Raw genomic sequence first — 18,969 nt, forward strand, 5'->3', positions numbered from 1 at the left:
GTCTTTCTGACATTGCGAGGAATATTTGACTAAAAATAGAAATACTTCATGAAAAAAAGACTCCCCCCCTACACACACAGAATGACATGCACCTCATATCTTTAAAGTGAAAATTGTTGATAATAAGCCATGAAACCGACTTGACCACAGTCAGATACAGACTTTTTTTTATATATCTTTTTAATTTATTTTTTGGAGGTGGGGGGGAGGGGGGAGGGCAGGATAATTTTTTTCTAACTTCCAAATGGCATACAGTATAAATTAATAGAAGACAATGCTCCAGTTGGTCACAATTATGCACACAATATTTGTTTGATTTAGTTTCGCTCTAGAAGGGTATGGGGAGGGAAAGGGGTACTTCTAAAGCTTAAGGGGGGGGGGGGGGGCTTTGCGTACCCCCCCCCCCCCCCCACCTTGATCTGAGTTTGGCTAGATTAAGCCGGAAGTTTTGCACTTAAATCCAGGGCATACTTCTTTACAATAACCTGTATTTTCAAGTACTTAAACTTAGCAGGAGTCTCCTCTCACAGTGCGCCTTTTTCCTACATGCTGCTAGGCCATGGTAGAATGAGAGAGGCCTTCTCAATTTTATTGCACCCCTTAATGGTACTTCAGACACATTACTTTTCACCCAATTTGCAATTTTAACAAACTTAAATGCACATTATTTACAGTCACGCCCAGTTGTTATCAGGTTTAACTTAAGCTTGGTAAGCCGAACTCGTGATTGCAATATCCTACCCCTACCATGAGTTGAATGGGCAATAGATGGAATGTGAAATTGCATTGAGGATGTTTCATTTTAGCTCGAGCCATCGGAATTTAAACTATATATATAACTAGGTTCAAATTAAACTGGGCCTGATGGAAACATGTCTCATATATGAATATCCTACCGTGGCAAAGACATTTGGATGCGGAGACTTTTTCATTTTGTAAGCACAGTGTGTCGCCCTGAGTGGTGAAATAACGTGAAGATGGTACCTACATTTTAAGGACCATGCAGTAAGTTAAAATTGAGTGTCGACCGCGGCAAGACGATGAAAATTTTTGTAGTGAGAAGAGAGCTACTTTGGGTGGTACTCTTTATGGTGTGTATATTTTTGGCCACATTGTACAGAGCCTACAGGAGTCAAATAGAGCTCCATAATCTTCTTCAGTATTGCCTGCGTCTTCATTCAGTGCAGACGATCCCCAGTACGTCACGTGCGTGTTACGATGGAAACGCCACCCCGCAAACGAATTCCCAAGGTGCGTCATCACAAACAGAAGATCTTCGTATTAGCACAAGGCCCGATAACGACGGAAATGTTGCCAACATAAATGACGTAAGCATATACGAGAAATTTCTTCGCGTTCGGACAGTGTTAAGGAAGCGCTTAAATACCACAGGTGTCAAATGGTATGATGATAATTTCGCTCATCTGAGTAATAATACAGGTGATTACCAGGTGGACGGGAAGCCCTTAATATTTATGTACTGGGATGGCCCAAAGTATACTGCATACATAGAGCTGTGCATCTTGTCTGTAATCTGCCACAATTACCGAGATTTCAATATTTATCTCTTGAACAACACGGAGTTTAAAAGAAGTTTCCAACACGTGAATGTTGCATTCGATTCACTAACAGCCAATCACAAGGCGGATTACTTTCGTGCCACCATGTTAGACAGATATGGCGGCATATATCTCGACGTTGACACCCTCAGTTTCAAAAGTGCGAAGAACAATCATGAATTGTTATCTAAGTACGATTTTATCGCTTATGAAGACGATAAAAATGGTGTGTATACTTCTAACCTCGGGCCCATCCGCGCCCATACTTCTTTAACCATGGGGTGGGTTAAAGAAATGAACAGATTATTTAATCTAAAAAATTCCCAGGAATCACTGAAGGCGGGAAAAGATCCGTTTTCCTGGCCAGCATTGGCATACGATATATTTATTCCACTGTTCAAAAACTTGACCACAGCACAAAAACTGAAAGTTTACAAAATGGATGCCTCTCGGACATGGGGTCAATTTGATCATAATGACGTTATGTCCCCACGTGATTTAGCACGTGACTTACAAGATACGGATTTCCTCATTCTGAATAATGCTCTTTATGCTCCAGAATTCAGACAAATGGACAGCAAACAGATATTACATAGTCCTCTGGGTGTCTCACAGCTTATAAGATTCTCGTTTGAAAAATGTTGGACTAAGTTAATGAACGATGGTCTTGTATAGCAGTTTAGCAGTAGTTTTTATGAAATTGTGAGCAACTGATAAAAATAGGGATCATTATTCATTAAATGGCGGTATATTTTAAAAATCCACGTGCTCGCTTGATAGGTGTCATTCAAAGCATGTATCTAAAGTTTTTCTGCAATATTTCTTTCTTGTTATGCTATTGTATAGCTGAAGCCTTTATTTTGTTGCTTGCCTTAGTTTCAGCTGAATTGCATTTTTGCCATCTGCGAGACGATTGACAATGTCAGGAAAAAAATAACAGCAAATCATTGTGTTGTCACACCAAGAAACACATGGATTCACCCCGGCCCTTTTTAAAATACAACATGGTGGATTCAGCCCCTTCTCTGTCACGCCTAAAAAAGTAAAGACACGCTTTGATACCCAAGAATCACGTTATAAATATTTTGAAATATCCCGAGTCGCACTTTGCATTTTGAAATTTCCAGGATCGTAACCCTCTTTTCCAGACCGGGATGTGGGAGGGATCACACCCAATGAATTCGTTTTACGGCACCCTTGCCAGTGCATCTACTGTTTGATTTTTGTTACACAGGCCAAACATACCCTGGAATGAGGAGATTACTTACAACAAAGTTGGATAATCGGCAGCCCTTGTCGTTACCAGTAAACTCTGGACGCCGGGGTGATCTTTAGGAGCACGAGAAAAATTTAGGTTTCAGCCGGGCTGTTCAAAATTTAGAAATTTGTTTTAAGAAAAGCGTTTTGAAAAAAGCGTGTAGAATAAAAAAATTGAGTATGGAAAACTCAGTCAAATGGACCATTTATTGTATACTGATATTTAACGCACCTAGGGGTCTGTTTCACAAAGGATCTTAAGCATAAACTGGTCAAAACTTTAAAATCAACAACTGAGTCGTCTTTAGGCCTATAGTTAAATCCATGATAAGGAAACACTGACTCTGTTTTCTGCCATGAACGGTGCACGTTAGAAAAGTCACAACAAAGGCCAGATAGTCTTTATGTTTCTGTTTTTATTCAGGCCAATATTGTTACGTAAGTGAATAACTGTAGGTATTATTTCGAACAGAGGAGACCAGTTTTCGGGCAAACGTTATATATTGTATACCTAGCCCCAGGTGTGACTTCAATGGAACATGTAAGGTTATAACAGATAAATGCGTCATTGATAACACCATTATTAGCTAAACGTAAGACAAAAATTATATATATATATATCTTTAAGATTTCCTGTTATTATTGCCTATATAATTACAGCTTCACAAGAGGTGTCGAGAAGCAAGCGAACAGCTATTGTCACCTAAGCCTAACAAGTACGGTAAAGTCTTGAAAATTTCGTCGCTTAAAAATTAATTAATATTTTTAATTGAGTAAATCCGACTAATTTTTAAAAATTACCTCTCCCCGACTCCTGGGTATGACGAAATTTTCAAAAATCCGGCCTTTGGGCTTTCATCCTTAGCGATTGTTATCTTTGACCCTTCTATATGGTGGGATAGTTATTACTACTTCCTAAGTCATTTTCTGGTGGTAAATAATAATCTATTTATTAGTGCATCTCGATTAAGTTATATTTAACTTACTGTACCCGAAAACATGTTGAGAATTATTTTCTCGGTAAGAAACATACCTCTTGATAGAGGAGAAGGATCAAGATAAGCCTAATTGCAACCTTGCATTATAACCTGGACGCGACATGTTAAAAAAAAAATTACGCACATGGGAACGTTTGTTGCATGCAGGACTTTTCCCAGGATTGAGTGTCAGGCCTTCTAAAAATACCATCTGTATTAACTTCCTAAAAATTTACAGGGAGTTAAAATATTGATCTCCCGTTGACGATCTTCCACAATTTAAGTTCCTTGAACTGATATGAAAACTGCATTTTATTATTGCTTACATCGCGAACAATCTCCCGCTGACGATCTTCCGCGAATCTCCCGCTGACGATCTTCCGCGAACGAAGTTCCCTAAATCCCTTAAACTAATACCCAGCAGACAAACGACATTGATTCACTGTTGATTCAACGTTAATTTTGGTGGATCAACGTTGAATCAACACAGAATCAATGTCGTTTGCTTGCTGGGTATGAAAATTGCATTTCATTCTTGCTTACATCGCTGGCGATCTCCCAAAGATGATATGAAAATTGCCTTTTCGTCTCGCTCGAATCGCGAACGATCTCCCTCTGACGACAACAAAGTCCTGACGACAACAAAGTCCTGACGATAGTACGCAAACGATTCTCCGCCGAAGATATGCCGTGAGCGGGGAAAGGGGGTTAAAGATAAAACTAAATATATATATATATATATATATATATATATATATATATATATATATATATATATATATATATATAATTTATAATATTCAAAGGGGGAGGCGGGGTTAAAATAATGATCTCCCGCTGACAAACTAAGTTCCTTGAACTAATATGAAAACTGCATTTTATTATTGCTTACATCGCGAACAATCTCCCGATGAAGATATGAAAATTGCCTTTACGTCAAGCTAGGATCGCGAACGATCTCCCTCTTATATGATCCTACGCGAACAAAGTCCTGAGGATATTACGCGAACGATTCTCCGCCGAAGATATACCGTGAGCGGGGGAAGGGGGGGCGGATTAAAGATCAAATGAAAATGAATATTTTTTAAAAATCCAAAGTGTGTGTGTGTGTGTGTGTGTGGGGGGGGGGGGGGGGTTTAAATAATCTCCCGCTGACGATCTTCCGCGAACAAAGTTCCCTTAATCCCTTGAACTAATATGAAAATTGCATTTCATTCTTGCTTACATCGCGAACGATCTCCTGATGATGATATAAAAATTGCCTTTTCGTCTCGCTCGGATCGCGAACGATCTCCCTCTGACGATCTTACTAGAAACAAAGTCTTGACGATATTACGCGAACGATTCTCCGCTGAAGATATGCCGTGAGCGGGGGAAGGGGGGGGGGTTAAAGATAAAATGAAAAATATATATATTATTTATAAAATTCAAAGGGGGAGGGGGGGGGGGGGTTAAAATAATGATCTCCTGCTGACGATCTTCCACGAACGAAGTTTCCTTGAACAAATATGAAAAGTGCATTTTATTCTTGCTTACATCGCGAACGATCTCCCGCTGAAGATATGAAGATTGCCTTTTCGTCTCTCTCGAATCACAAACGATCTCCCGCTGATGATCTTATGCGAACGGAGTCCGCTACAAATATGAAAATTATCTTCTCGTCTCGTTTGGATCGCGAACGATCTGTTGACGATATTACGCGAACGATTCTCCGCTGAAGATATGAAAATTGCCATCTCGTCCCATTCGCATTGCGAACGATCTCCATGTACGAGCCAGGTAATCGTTAAATGGTCCTAAATTGAACATGGACATAAATAGAAGTGACGGGTACATTTCACTTCGAGATAATAACTTGATTTTTTCATTGTGTCTTCCTCATTTAGGACAGCCGCCGATAACAATAACGGCGTTACAAATGACAAAGCCGCGGCCTGTGACTTCTATTTGGCGGCTTGATAACGCACCTTAAGCCAGGTAATAGTAATGCAACTAAAGACAAAAGGCCGACGTTCCCGCAATTGAGAACGGGAATTCACATCTTAACCATCTATGAGTAACCGCTCGCAGGGGCGCACTATTGTTCCTATCTCACATTGAGAGTGTTATCGGCAATGATATCCTGATCGTATCATTGTCTTGAATCAACTGACGCATTACCTTCATGTTGGAGCTGGACAACGCGGCCATATTTGGTGACGAACTTTTCAAAAATTATCGAGTAGCTCATTTTCAAGGTCGACGAAGTTTTCAAAGGGAAAAAAATTACGTCGGCGGAAAATCGTCTGCCGGCGAAATTTTCAAGAACGACGAAATTTTCAAGACTTTACCGTAATTACACAAGGCTCTAGAGAGGATATGCGTCATGTACGTCGAACCCCCCCCCCCCCCCTCCTTTCTGCTCTTGTTATTATTAGGAAACAGCTATGGACACCTATATGCAATTAATGTCTGAGAATCATTTGGTAATATCAGTGGTAATAATAAGTTGTTACACAAGAATATGCGTCGAGTACGTCAACTCCCCCACCCCACCTCCTCTTTTTGCTCTAAAATTAATTGGGAAACTAAGGGAAATAGGGTCCCACCATCGTTATCTGGCTATTTTCTTTTTTTGTGAAAAAATCAACGGATAACACGCTTTTTGTTTTCTTGTAGATACATGTATGTGGGCCCATCGCCAACGTTAGTGGGAAGTGTGAACTGCAATCGATTTGCAGAAGCAGGCATGCTACCTGCCATGATGCCGTGTCCGCAAAAGTCGTGTTACTTTTCAGACACATTTGCTAATAGGCTTACAGCTGAACAATAATGATTCCAAGAGGTTTTTCTCTAATTATGAACAGCCACGAACAAAGCAATTATGTGACCCCGATTTCTTTACTGCACGCTAAATAAATGTGACATGACAACAACATGCAAAACAAATAGAAATCTACACACGAGGAAAAACATAATTTATAGTCTTTGTTGTATTTTTTTTTTAGAATAACAGAAAAACAACATCAGCAAGTCTAAGAAGAGTTGCATTTCCTATAAATATTGATATACAAATATATATTTCTTAGCCCTACATCAAATAGACTCTGTTCCCTGACTATAACAATTTGGAAAATGAAAAATAGAAACACAATACCTGATGATATTTCCCAATAGGGGCATCAATATTCCTTCTACATCGGTTTGCTCCGGACTTAATAGAATATGCTGCAGATATGACATCGGTTGACTAAATGTTCAAAAAATACGAAATCTACAACTTATAGACCTACTTGGTTACGCTGTGGTTAAAAATATTAATCCTGAAGAAGTAATATAGTATGGTAAATTGCAACATTGCACCAGCTGTCTAAAGTACAGTTATCAAATATATGTACATACTGGTGATGATATCACGAATGAAACCTTGACTGTATAATGAAAATAAATGTACTGAAAATATGGTGTGCGTTACTATACGAGCATGTGCAAAATCTGTAAAAAAAATCGCTATCTCAGTTAAACATTTTAAAATTTACATTTGGACACGATTGTTTGATCGTTTTTATTACTGTCTTACGTTTGAAAAAGTTCCTAATCCCACCTTCACAGACAAGGGGCCTTTTTATGAAAGATCCTGTATGTCAAATGACGCACCGTTTTCAGTAAAAGTAAATGCATTTTCAGTAAAAGTTTTTTTACAAACACTTTCAACAATAAGTTCAGTCTAATAACCTTAATTTAAATGAAATTTTCCTCAACGGTAACTGAGTTTTGTCTAAAACTTCTTCTTATTCTGTCAGTGAAGTCAGTGAGACGCTTTCGAACCACTCTTGTTCGTAAACTATAGATGAAGGGGTTTAGAAAACTGTTTATGAGGCTTAACGCCGTGGTGACCTGCGCAGCCCCATACGTCTGACCAGATATTCCCAGCTGCGAAAACAATCTATTTGATATAATTGCCGGCAAAACGCTAAGAATATACACGCCCAGAAGAATTAGGCTTGAACAAATGACATGCTCGTCTTTTTGGACAAGTTTCACATAATGCTCATCTGCCCCTTTCTTTATAGTCATCACATCTGTAAACTCGGCTGCCAGTGATTCTTCAAATTGCCTTTTTAGTGGATTTTCTTGCACGGACCCGGGCTGATCACTTGTTGTAAAACTTGTTTCCACGGTTTTTGAATCGGTTATTGTACTGACACTGTAGCCAGTAACGTAGGGTTTTATTGCCAGCCGTTGTCGCATAAGCTTTCTAAACACGGTGATATAACTGACTAACATAACTATGCCGCAAATCAGAGCCAGCGGTACCAAAGCTGACACGGTAACTTCGCCTTGTCCTTCGTGGTGACACTCAATAACGAACGGGTACTCCTTCTCTCTCAAGACATCCAGCGCCGAAACTCCAAACCCTACCACCCACGGAAAAACAATCCCGGCTTTCATTGTGGCTTTACTTATCTTTCGGTGTGGGTGACAGATTTTATACGACCGGAGCACGCTTATGTTGGCAAGAATGACCATGTTGACCGCAGGACCGAATATGATGCTTCGGACTATATCACATTTTGAGAAGAACGAGCCACCCCACCACCATACCAGTAATATGGAAAACGGTGCTGTAAAGACGCATATGATCAGATCGATCACTGCCAGATTAACGTGGAAGGAATTGTCCCAAGTTTTCAGAATGGGCGTGGTTAGAACGATGATTACCACGCTGATGTTTCCAGGTGTTCCGAATACGAATGCCAAAATTGCTAACACAGTCACGGTGATTCTGGCCCATTGTGTGTCGTCATACATTCCGAGTCCATCTGAAAGTCCCGTCTGGTTGTCAATGAAAAGTGACATATTCACTTCTTTCTGGTCCATAATCAGGTTGAAGATACACACCAAAACCCAACTGCACCTTTTTTTCCGCCGTCTAAATTGAAATATCTCAGCACGACTTGTGGAGGTGCGACTGTTTCGATTCCTTGAATACCCAAGTTACCATTCAACGCTGCTGATTGGATGAACACATTTTCATACCAAGTGCATACAGTTTTTCATAGGTGTTTCATCGGAGACTCACGACGTCAACGCAATAATTGGGCACCAATAGCTATGAGGCTACTGAAGTAGCTAGCCGATATCGGATCAACATTTTCATTAAAAAAAACAGTTGGTTCAAGGTTGCCAACTTCATCCTTCATATTTGCCAGTTGACTCTGTCATTGCCAACAACTAGTATTTATATTTGTGCATGCCATCTACTATTGAAAACAAGGCAGCAAAGCCGTCAAATGGACAGACACAAATGTAAAACCTGATACAGTGCCACCGGTATCTTACCTTACCAAAAGGCCGCAGGTTCTGTCTGCCCTGCACCGCAGGATCGGACAATAGAGCCCGCATAATAATTGTAGGGTAGGAGCATCGTTAGGTCATCCTTATTGAAAACCCAAATTAGTCTGCTCAGCGAACACACATTACTCTTTCTTTATTGCCTCATGCTAGTTTTCCTCAATCGCTAATGCCAAGTTATTCGTTGTATGTTTTAAAACATGGCAAATTGCCTGGCGAAAAACTTTATAACCTTCATTTTACATTTATGCGGTGGTGTCTTTCATTCGTAGTCCTTCTTCTCATAGACAAAATATACGCAAACGGATATGATCGCTAAAGAGGCATCTTGGAATAGTGATGGTTTTATAAAATAGTGACTCTCGATTTATACCGTTCCCTTGGCAGGTGACACGATGATACAAAATTGGTGTAATAAACATGTCATGTTTTAAAAACACCTTATGCCATAAGAGAAGAGAGTAACCCAGATAGGCACACATACCGGTAGGCACGTGCCAGTCGATTGATAAATTGGTACAATTTAATACTTTGGATTGAGAAGCGCCATCGGGCTACCAACATATATGGTAATATTTAACAAATAAGTAAGTTTATCTACACCGTGAGATGATATTTGGAGAAATTAATTTTAAGGCAGGCGTTTGATTTTAAGGTTACTCTCAGGATTTTGTTTGTCATCAAACTACCAAAAATGTTTTTTTTTGTTTGTGTCTTATTATTCAACAATTCATCTACCATTTGCTGATTAAAACAATAAAAAACCCTCATAAATGTAAAATGTCGGCGTTCACATTTCTCGATGCTAAGCACAAGCGCAAGCATCTCGGAGCGATTATCGGTAATTTTACAGCTTTCTATTTTGTGAGGTGAGTAAGCAATCGGTCTGGGGCTTCACTTCTTCCTCGAACAAGATTTTATCACGAAAATTGGCATAGTTGACCACAAGTGTATAGGCTTCATTGTCGTGCCGTCATTTGGGTTTTTTTAATGTTTTTTTATCGTTTTAGAGAAATCAACGGTGTTATTAAATTGGCGGTGTTGTGGGTGCTCAGGTAAAGGAGAAATCTGAGAAACCCAAAAGCGCAATTGTGACGTCATTGGTAAAATGATATTTGTGTACATGCAATCCATTTAAGTCAGTGAATCATCCAAGAGTTTTTGTTTAACTAACCTGACAGTACCCTTAAACTCAAATGAACTGAAAAGTGATAATGTTAAGACGACACGTGCTACACAGTTCTCATTGTGTAATGACCAGAGCTTAATTACCTTGTTTACCTGGTAAGCATTAAGCTCACCTGAACAGATAGATAATTATTTTGAGGTGAGGCATGTCCAACAATGAAGCTGATCCAAGAGATTGTTATCCAGCTGATGAAATCAATTTTGTAAAAAACTCATATTATTATTTTCTTACTTTCATAATAATTATCATCATCATCTTTATTTTTAGAATAAAAATAATTATCAATATTATGAAAGTCTATCCTTACTGCTGTATGTTTGTACTGTTATAATGTACCAATGACAAGATGTCACGGTAAAAATAATCCTAACTGAACTATTCACCTGTCAACAGGGAGTCAGCTTGTTAAAACCCACGTCATCGACGGCTAATTGGTCTCTCAGGAGTGGCTCCAGCTGACTGACAGGAAAAGTGAAGAAAGTATGCTGCCAGCTTTGACATCATTGGTGTAATGGTAACTTGTGTACATACCCAGGCCTTCCCAACTACCAGACTCGGCACCTACGGGTCCAGAATAAACCGGTATATCTGACCACACTACCCGTTTTCAAGGTGTGTGTCAGATCGCATAAAAGAGTATCATACCCTATCACAAATTCTGTAAGCCTACCTGTCATCCGGGTATCGCGCCTCGTTTTCGTCAAGTAGGAGTCGCATGAATACAACAGACGACTCCCTCAATCAGGGGGTGAAAACGCGCTACTTATATGATTAAGACGAGCCTAGCCGTCAGTACCGGTTATTGTTTCGTGACCTTGAGGAGCAATTAGGTTTGGTCGTTGCGGCACGCATCAACAGTAGTTGAACTACCACACCTCGGTCTTTTGTTTTTGACAGCTGTTCACTCGTCATCGAGGCGCTTGTTCAAGACTACAGGCTGATATCTACTAGTACTACCAGTGGCTTCATTAGTAACGTTCCCACAATACTTAAGTTTTCTGTCCGTGCGTACAAACCCTGAAAAAGGACAGCCTCGCTGACGAGAACAATGGACGTTTCTCACCCCTCTCTAGGATTAGGCCCTACCCCTGCCCTCAATCTCGTCCATCCCGGTAGTCACGAAAATATTTAACCCCCGACAGAATATGCTTCTGCTATCAAAATTAGGTCTACTTTTCTAAATTAATATATAAGTTTGCAAGTTCTTATTTACAAAACATCAATGGCTATGTCCGAACCTAAATTTTATGTTAAAAATTGCGGTACTGTCAGATTTTAGCATAAACAGAGAAAATTGCAGCAGCGCATGAATCTAGATGAGATGCACTACTTTCCAACCCCGCTTAGGATCATTGCTATCACATCGCGCACCAGGCAAAATCGGTGTGGTGGCTGATACTCTGTAATGCGATCTGACACACACCTTGAAAACGGGTAGTGTGGTCTGATAAACCGGTTTATACTGGACCCGTAGGTGCCGAGTCTGGTAGTTGGGAAGGCCTGATACCGGTGTCCAGGTATATGGAATCCAGCAAAACATGTCCTCAACTGCTGTGCACTCGAATTTATTGTCTATAGTCTATGGGCCAAATGCTGAGCCCCCCTCCCCCCTTACTGACTTTCAGTCATTATGTTTTTCTGATAGCTCCTCACCTTTTATTTATAGCTTATTATCCATAAACTGGTGGTGGGTGTGGGTGTCAAATGAAACCTCGATTCACTTCGGAGAGAAAAAACGTTTCAGCATGACGTCCCTATATGTTCTTTGGGTAATTGCACTTTATCATCCCTGATTTGTAAGGGACGAATGCTTGTTCTTTTAAAGGTTATCTACCTCTCCTTATACACGGCAGCTGATATAACAATTATTTCCACTCCATTATTTCCTTGTCTCACAAAACACCTTCATCAGAGAATAAGGTTACAGGTGTTACAATTGCCTCTACCTAGGGTAGGATAACAGTGCATTTTGTTTGCTCATCAAATTCATAAAAGAAACAACAGCACGCCTAGCCCATGCTCAATTTGACTTTGGGAAGAGACAATACGACAATAGGATTGTGCATAAACATACATAGCAGGCCTACCCAACTACCAGACGCGCACCTTGAAAACGGGTAGTGTGGTCTGATATACCGGTTTATTCAGGATCCGTAGGTGCCGCGTCTGGTAGTTGGGTAGGCCTGTATAGGGTGCCCACGCGTCAGGACCCGTATTGAAAGATGCCTTCAAACTGTTGCCATAAAACACCTTCAAAGTCAAACTGTTGCCACAAAACACCTTCAAAATCAAACTGTTGCCACAAAACACCTTCAAAGTCAAACTGGTGCCACAAAACCCGACCAAATGCCACCATAGTTTCAAATATCATAACCTTAACAAATAGCAAAGGGCACCGTTTCCTGTTTCAAAAAAAAAAAAAAAAAAAAAAAAAAAAAAAAAAAAAAAAAAAAAAAAATGTCTAAAGCCAATGTCTAAAGGTAGATGCATAGAGCAGAAATATGGACATGATAAAAGATCTAGGAAAAAGAACAGAAAAAGAAAAGTTAAAACATGGACACTCAGTGGATTCAGAGGTGAATATAGGAGATAAAATGACAAAAATATAAAGGCCAATATGCAAAAAGATAAAAACAAGACATCACACAAAGAACTTCCATTTACCAAGGGTCTTTCTGAGCGCTAACAAAGTCCATTAAACCATATCCTTGTTTAAAAGTAAAATTCATGTCTGTCAGACACTATCACGATTCCGTGTTGTTCAGTTGTCACCATAGTGGGTGTAGTCAAACAACAAGTACACCATCTAACATTTCAAATAATACATTTATTTCTGAATATGACGTACAGATGCCAATTGGTGTATCAATGCAATTATAAAACAAGTGTTGCAACAAGTGAAGGCGAAGATAACACATCAAAACTTGAACTCCTCCTCGTTAACCATTAATTTCATGCTTCATGGACTGGGAGTGGAGGGAAAAAAAAACTAGAACAGGACTCAGTGAAAACCCCTGCCAAGGTAGCTCAATTCTCATTAATTAATGTATCAACACCAAAACATACTCAATTTACAGCTAACCCATTTCTGACCCATCCCGTAAATTTTTATCAAAATCCATCCATAACTGCATGAGTTTCATTGTTCACAAAGACGCCATAAAGGCAGAAACAATTATTACTTCCTTGAAAAATCCCAGGTGTGCCGGCTTGGGTTCCATTACAATCGACCACAAATATACATCATAACACCATCACGATAAATGTCTCCATTTCCAATTAGATCAGCACTGTAACTCTTGTGAACTCATGGTGGAATAATGTTGAGCTTCACATTACCTCATCTCATTTGTACCATATATTCTACACATATCCATCAGACAACCAGTTTCTCATTTCCTGGTTTCAAGCCTTCTAAACATCCTCTCTGCTGAATTCTACAGAAAAGATACTTATATTTCATTCTCCCATTAGTTTTTTTTATTCACAACTAATGTGTGGAAAATTTCCATTGAAAAAAAAAGGGGGAAAAAATATTAACATTCTATTCAAAGAAATTACAGTCAAATATATGGAAAAAAAAATTCAAGCAAAAATGCTACTCAATATTTAAGACAAAGAAGAATTTAAGTTTGAACACAGAATTAAAAAATACTTTTGGAACCAACTACAATGCATTCACCTAATATATCATTGTGCAAAGATTGAACTTGAACCATTCAGCTGTCAGGAAATGATTGATACCTTTTTCCTTGACAGGTTGAATATATAAACTCATTTTCATCAGCATTGGAATGAAACCGACCTTTATCATATCTGAATTGATGAAATTAACATTTTTGCAACTCTCTGCCCAAGGATCATTATTCCTTATTATCCAAATCAGAAGCCACTAAAATATAAAACCGTCTTGCAGCTAATTCTAAAAAAAGTGATGAACAATATGTTACAAACACACATCTCTATCTTCATGCAAGTACATCAAGTGTAATTCCACACTTGGACATCATTATGAAACCATATTGGTTATAACTTGAAATTCATCATAAATGTTGTCAAAACTAAAACTGCTCATCTTAATTTTAATTTTTTTGCCATAAATTATAAAATATTGTTAAATAAACTATGAATAAAAATAGGCATACTATCAACTTTTTAATTAAAAAAAGGCACTTTATTCTAAAACACAACAAGTTACATCTGAAATTCAGCAGATGAATAAAAAGTACCAGTCACAATTAGTTTTTTGTTAACATGCAAAATGGTAATTCAAAACCTGAATAATTCAACCCCGTGTGTAGGTAAAAATTATCTATTTGAATAATTAAAGTTTGTCTCATACAACTCGTACAAAAAATGCAAAGCAATGCTTATCTTGAATGAGTACCTCATATTCACTAAAAATATTTAAAAGAAGGACAACTTCACCGTTTTCTTCAGTTTTAAGACAAATCATGTCTTTCTAACTGGCTAACTAATGGATGTGAACAAACAACCTGGAAAATATCCAATCATTTCAAACACAGACATGTAGTCACATGTACACAGAATCTACTTCATCTAAAACATCAAATTTTTTTAATATTTAGCCCTCCTAGTGACACACAACACAACAATCTAGTTCTTTAACTCAACGCTACCTTGTAGCCCCTATCTTACAAAGCTTATTTCTATGACTTCCTTGACTACAAACCTACTTCTTTCACCACCCTTTTACTACCTACTTCCTATAAAAATAAAGGCCTTAAAATAAATACTTCCTACAATTTTTGGCTCCACACTGGCAAACCATGCGAAACGTTTCAGTGGCAGGCACGGGGTCTTCAGCGCCCTCAGAGGGGTAGAGAGATCCAGGGCTGGCACACGTGGTGATGATCTCCGAGCCTTCCTCTGTCACCGTTGTCTCCAGGATGTCGTCAGCCGTGGGAAGAGCACAACTGGGCTGAGCTTGTTGGCTGGTATCCCCTATGAGAGGCAGAAAATAAAAGTAAGCCTTGATATCTTGTGTGCTTTTCTAATTACTACTTTAAACCAAGGTAATTTAGCCAAACTTTCAGGAAAATACTAAATATTTTATTGGTTTTGTCCAAACATATTTCTAATTGAGTTAAAATCTTCATTAGCCTATATTGTACAGCCATTTGGAAAAAAAAAATTAGAGTAATGCCAACCAGTTTCCCCAGGGCTTGAAGACCTAAAAGATATGAATCCAGCCTGAATGCAGTCTGGCATGTTATGGTCATAATACTTACCAGTCATCATGTAATCAAAAGTGAGCTCTTCTCCTTTGGCAATGTCTCTCTTGGCAAACAGGCATATTCTAGGTAATCTAGGGTCCAGAGTATTAATCCATACTCCATACACTGCCAGGTTAGGGTCACACTGGGAAACAAGGAAATGATAGTTCAGTATGAGAGAGAGAGAGAGAGAGAGAGAGAGAGAGAGAGAGAATGACAGAGGAAAGGAAGGAGGAGGAGGGGGGGGGGGGCAGGGAGAGAGTGCATAAACATTGTTCAAAACACTGACATATTACCTAGCCAAATACTAGTAAGAGTAGTCAGAATATTAATGTATCAGCACCAGCTATAGAACAGAAGGGGACTCGATTGTCACAAATCAATTATGATTTTAACAATGTTTTACCACTGAACCTAATAAATCATTTGAATGATCTGTAAACTGAGGGTTATGAATAATCTGTAAACTGAGGGTTTGAGCAAAATTAATCAACTATTAAATAAATACAAAGATAAAGTATTAATTCTTTTTACAAAGAAACAAGAAGGTATCGACAATATATTTACTGAGTGGTTAACAAAATGCGAGACGTTTCCATAAAAGCCTGCGTCTACAGTATAGGGACAGTCTCCATCATTATAATCCAGATCAAACAGGTATGTCCTCCCTTCAGCATCATAGACTCGGCCACGTTTCTCAGCTTCCTCATTTGTGATCACCTGAAATTTAAGAAAAGCATCAAAATGTCTCATAAACTGATATCACTTCACAGTAAGAATAGTGGGGTACCTTTCAAGATACTGAATGAGTGGAGGACCTGCAATGCAAGAAATTTACCAATTCCCCGAATTCTGTGCTGTTCCAAAGTATTAGTTTCTATTGGTCTATGTTTTCATGTGATTCATTATACATGTATGCATTTTCACATAAACCTTGCCAGTCCAAGGAAAATGTATTAACAAAATTTTTTCAGGTCCACTGGCATTTCAAGCGGACATGACTATTTGGACAGGCAGTTTCCCTATGTCTGTAACTATATACTTTTTTGTAGTCTAAAGTATGTATACCATTCTGAACAAACAATCAAGGATATTAAAACTTAGGGAAGTCCTACAGTTACAAGGCCCATTATTTACAGAGAAACTTAAGGTAAACACAGCAAGAACAGGACACAACTTTGTCCTTTTTTGATTATATGTACACCTACCTCGCCTACATACTCCATCACAAAGGACCCCTTCTTAATCTTCTGCTTGGTCTTCACGCCCCAACCTCGACCATTGTGGGTACGAAAAATGCTGACCTTAAACTTGCGTCCATGCTGCACGACGCGATTGGGGCACTCAGGGGGGCACGCACACCTCTTGTTGCACTCGTATATGGGGGTGCCGGGGGGCACGCGTAGACGTCCCGACGATGGATGATATGGGTGACTGGCACCACTGTTAGCAGGGCAGCACTTTTTCTTCTCGTCGGCACAGTCGGTGCATTCACACCCTACTATAGGGTCCTGAGGAATAATCACCCCTTCTCCGGCCTTGTAGTCATCAATAAAGATAAAGTTATCAGGGGGGCCTTCTAGATCAACATCATTCTCTACCAATATAGGGGCAGGGTCTGTATTTTTAGCATTGAGTTCACGCTCCCAGTCCTTGAGAGCTTTCTGTATGTCCGCCTTCCTCTGTTTGTACCACTTGCTGTTTTTGGAGTATGTCTGCCCCCCTCTGCGGGGTTTGTGTGGCTTGCTGTGCTTCGTCATGGCACTCTGGACCCGAGACAGGCCTTTGCCTTTGGTGGGGCTCTGAGAAATCCTGAGTAACTTAAGAGGTGATATGGTTCTGTTTTTGGAAATCTTGGAGAAGAGGTCCTGCAGCTTTCTTCGCTTGCTGTAGCTCTGGTCGTCGTCTGAGTCAGCCTCTCGTTTTCGCTTGGAAGGTTTGTTTAAGTTTTCTTTGTATGCCTCTAGTATTTCTGGGCAATTGAGGTTTTCTTCAGGTTCCCAAGTGTTGTATGATACTGGCCATCCTCGCCACTTGATGAAATAATACGTCACACCCTAAAATATATAATTTACATATTACGACAGGATTTTCTATAAGACTGATGCTAAATGACATGGGAACAAAATCCAAATGGTAAATACTGGTACAATTTTTCTGATTAAGCTGGAAAAATGTCTTCCACAGCTATCAAATTATGACACTTTTTTTATTTCTTTTTCTTTCTTTCAAGAATCAACTTCATACCCATGATTAACTTACATCTTCTTCTGCATGGTCCAAAATGGTCTCTACTTCAAAGTCATCATCACTGTTCCATTCTATTTCTCCATGCTCCACCACTAATACAGAATACATATACATCATCTATAAATCTTAATATGATATAAAACTCTTGAATAAGTCTGATGTGGCATTTTCAGTTATAACTTCACATTACTTACTTAGGAAGCATTGACATTTTTGTTCTGATAAATATACATGGGGTGTTTGAAAATAACATAATGCTTCAGTTATTGAGGTGATTGGCATAAATATATATTTGAGGAACACATGAAAACTGACCCCCCCCCCAATGGCATCAAAATGTTGACGATGCAATGTCGAGGGGGGAGGGGTCATCAAAATTTCTTGGTATCAGGTTGCTGTTGGGAGTGAAACCCCTTTCCCAACACTTGACCAACTTAATGAAGCAGAGAAACTATATTAACAGTGAAACTAAATTAACCACTTTCAGTACACAATCGAAGAAAGAGATCTTTTAAAATGCTTTTGAATTTTAAAAAGATTTAAATTCTCCATGGATAGAATTTAGCTGTTCAAAAGCAGCAATCTACTGAGAAAAATGCCGCACTTACACTTATGGATCAGTTTTTGGGCCATCCATGGTCCCAGTTTCTTCAACATCAGATAAAGCAGGTACTCGTTCGTCTCCTGAGAAAATTTAAGATTTACTTTCTGGCATGCACGTTGGAGATCGGGGATGTTGCACAGGCAGGCCACCTGTACTTTCCTGCACTCAACCTCCATGTTGTCTTCTCAGCATAAAAGGTATGCTTGATTTAGTCCTACAGGCACTGTTGCAAATTCAGAGGGTCAATTAAATCAATTACTTGGCCAATTAGGTCATATAATAATAGAAAATTGCGCCAAAATATTAAAGATGAATTTCCCGGTTGCAGCCATTATTATACCAGCTGATTGGTTGAAATGCATGTCACGTGACAGTCTTTTGCACTAAAATTTGGCGAAAGGTGGCAGCACTTATCGACCATAGCCAAGACGGGAGCAACATTATAATTCAAGTGAATTTTTTTCTGTGTGAAAATAAGACTTACGCCTATTTTATATCCTGGAGCATACAATTGTTGCAGTTACAAGTTATTCAAAACTATACTTGGACAAACATAATTTAA

The 18,969-nt window shown here is 39.1% G+C and overlaps 1 protein-coding gene across 1 annotated transcript; it reads right to left on the reverse strand.

Annotated features, from left to right (window-relative positions):
- Positions 1 to 13,123: 13,123 nt before the first annotated feature.
- Positions 13,124 to 18,763, reverse strand: LOC106161653 (histone-lysine N-methyltransferase SUV39H2). Its single transcript, XM_013538668.2, has 6 exons — positions 18,412 to 18,763; positions 17,816 to 17,895; positions 16,762 to 17,610; positions 16,121 to 16,273; positions 15,569 to 15,698; positions 13,124 to 15,281 (listed from the first exon to the last, which is right to left on the reverse strand). The coding sequence occupies exons 1-6, from the start codon at positions 18,581 to 18,583 to the stop codon at positions 15,061 to 15,063; spliced, it is 1,605 nt and encodes a 534-aa protein (XP_013394122.2). The 5' UTR covers positions 18,584 to 18,763; the 3' UTR covers positions 13,124 to 15,060.
- Positions 18,764 to 18,969: the final 206 nt, after the last annotated feature.

The sequence above is a fragment of the Lingula anatina genome, chromosome 6, assembly GCF_051362555.1.
Source record: "Lingula anatina isolate TDL-2025a chromosome 6, LinAna3.0, whole genome shotgun sequence".
Lineage (NCBI taxonomy): Eukaryota > Metazoa > Brachiopoda > Lingulata > Lingulida > Lingulidae > Lingula > Lingula anatina.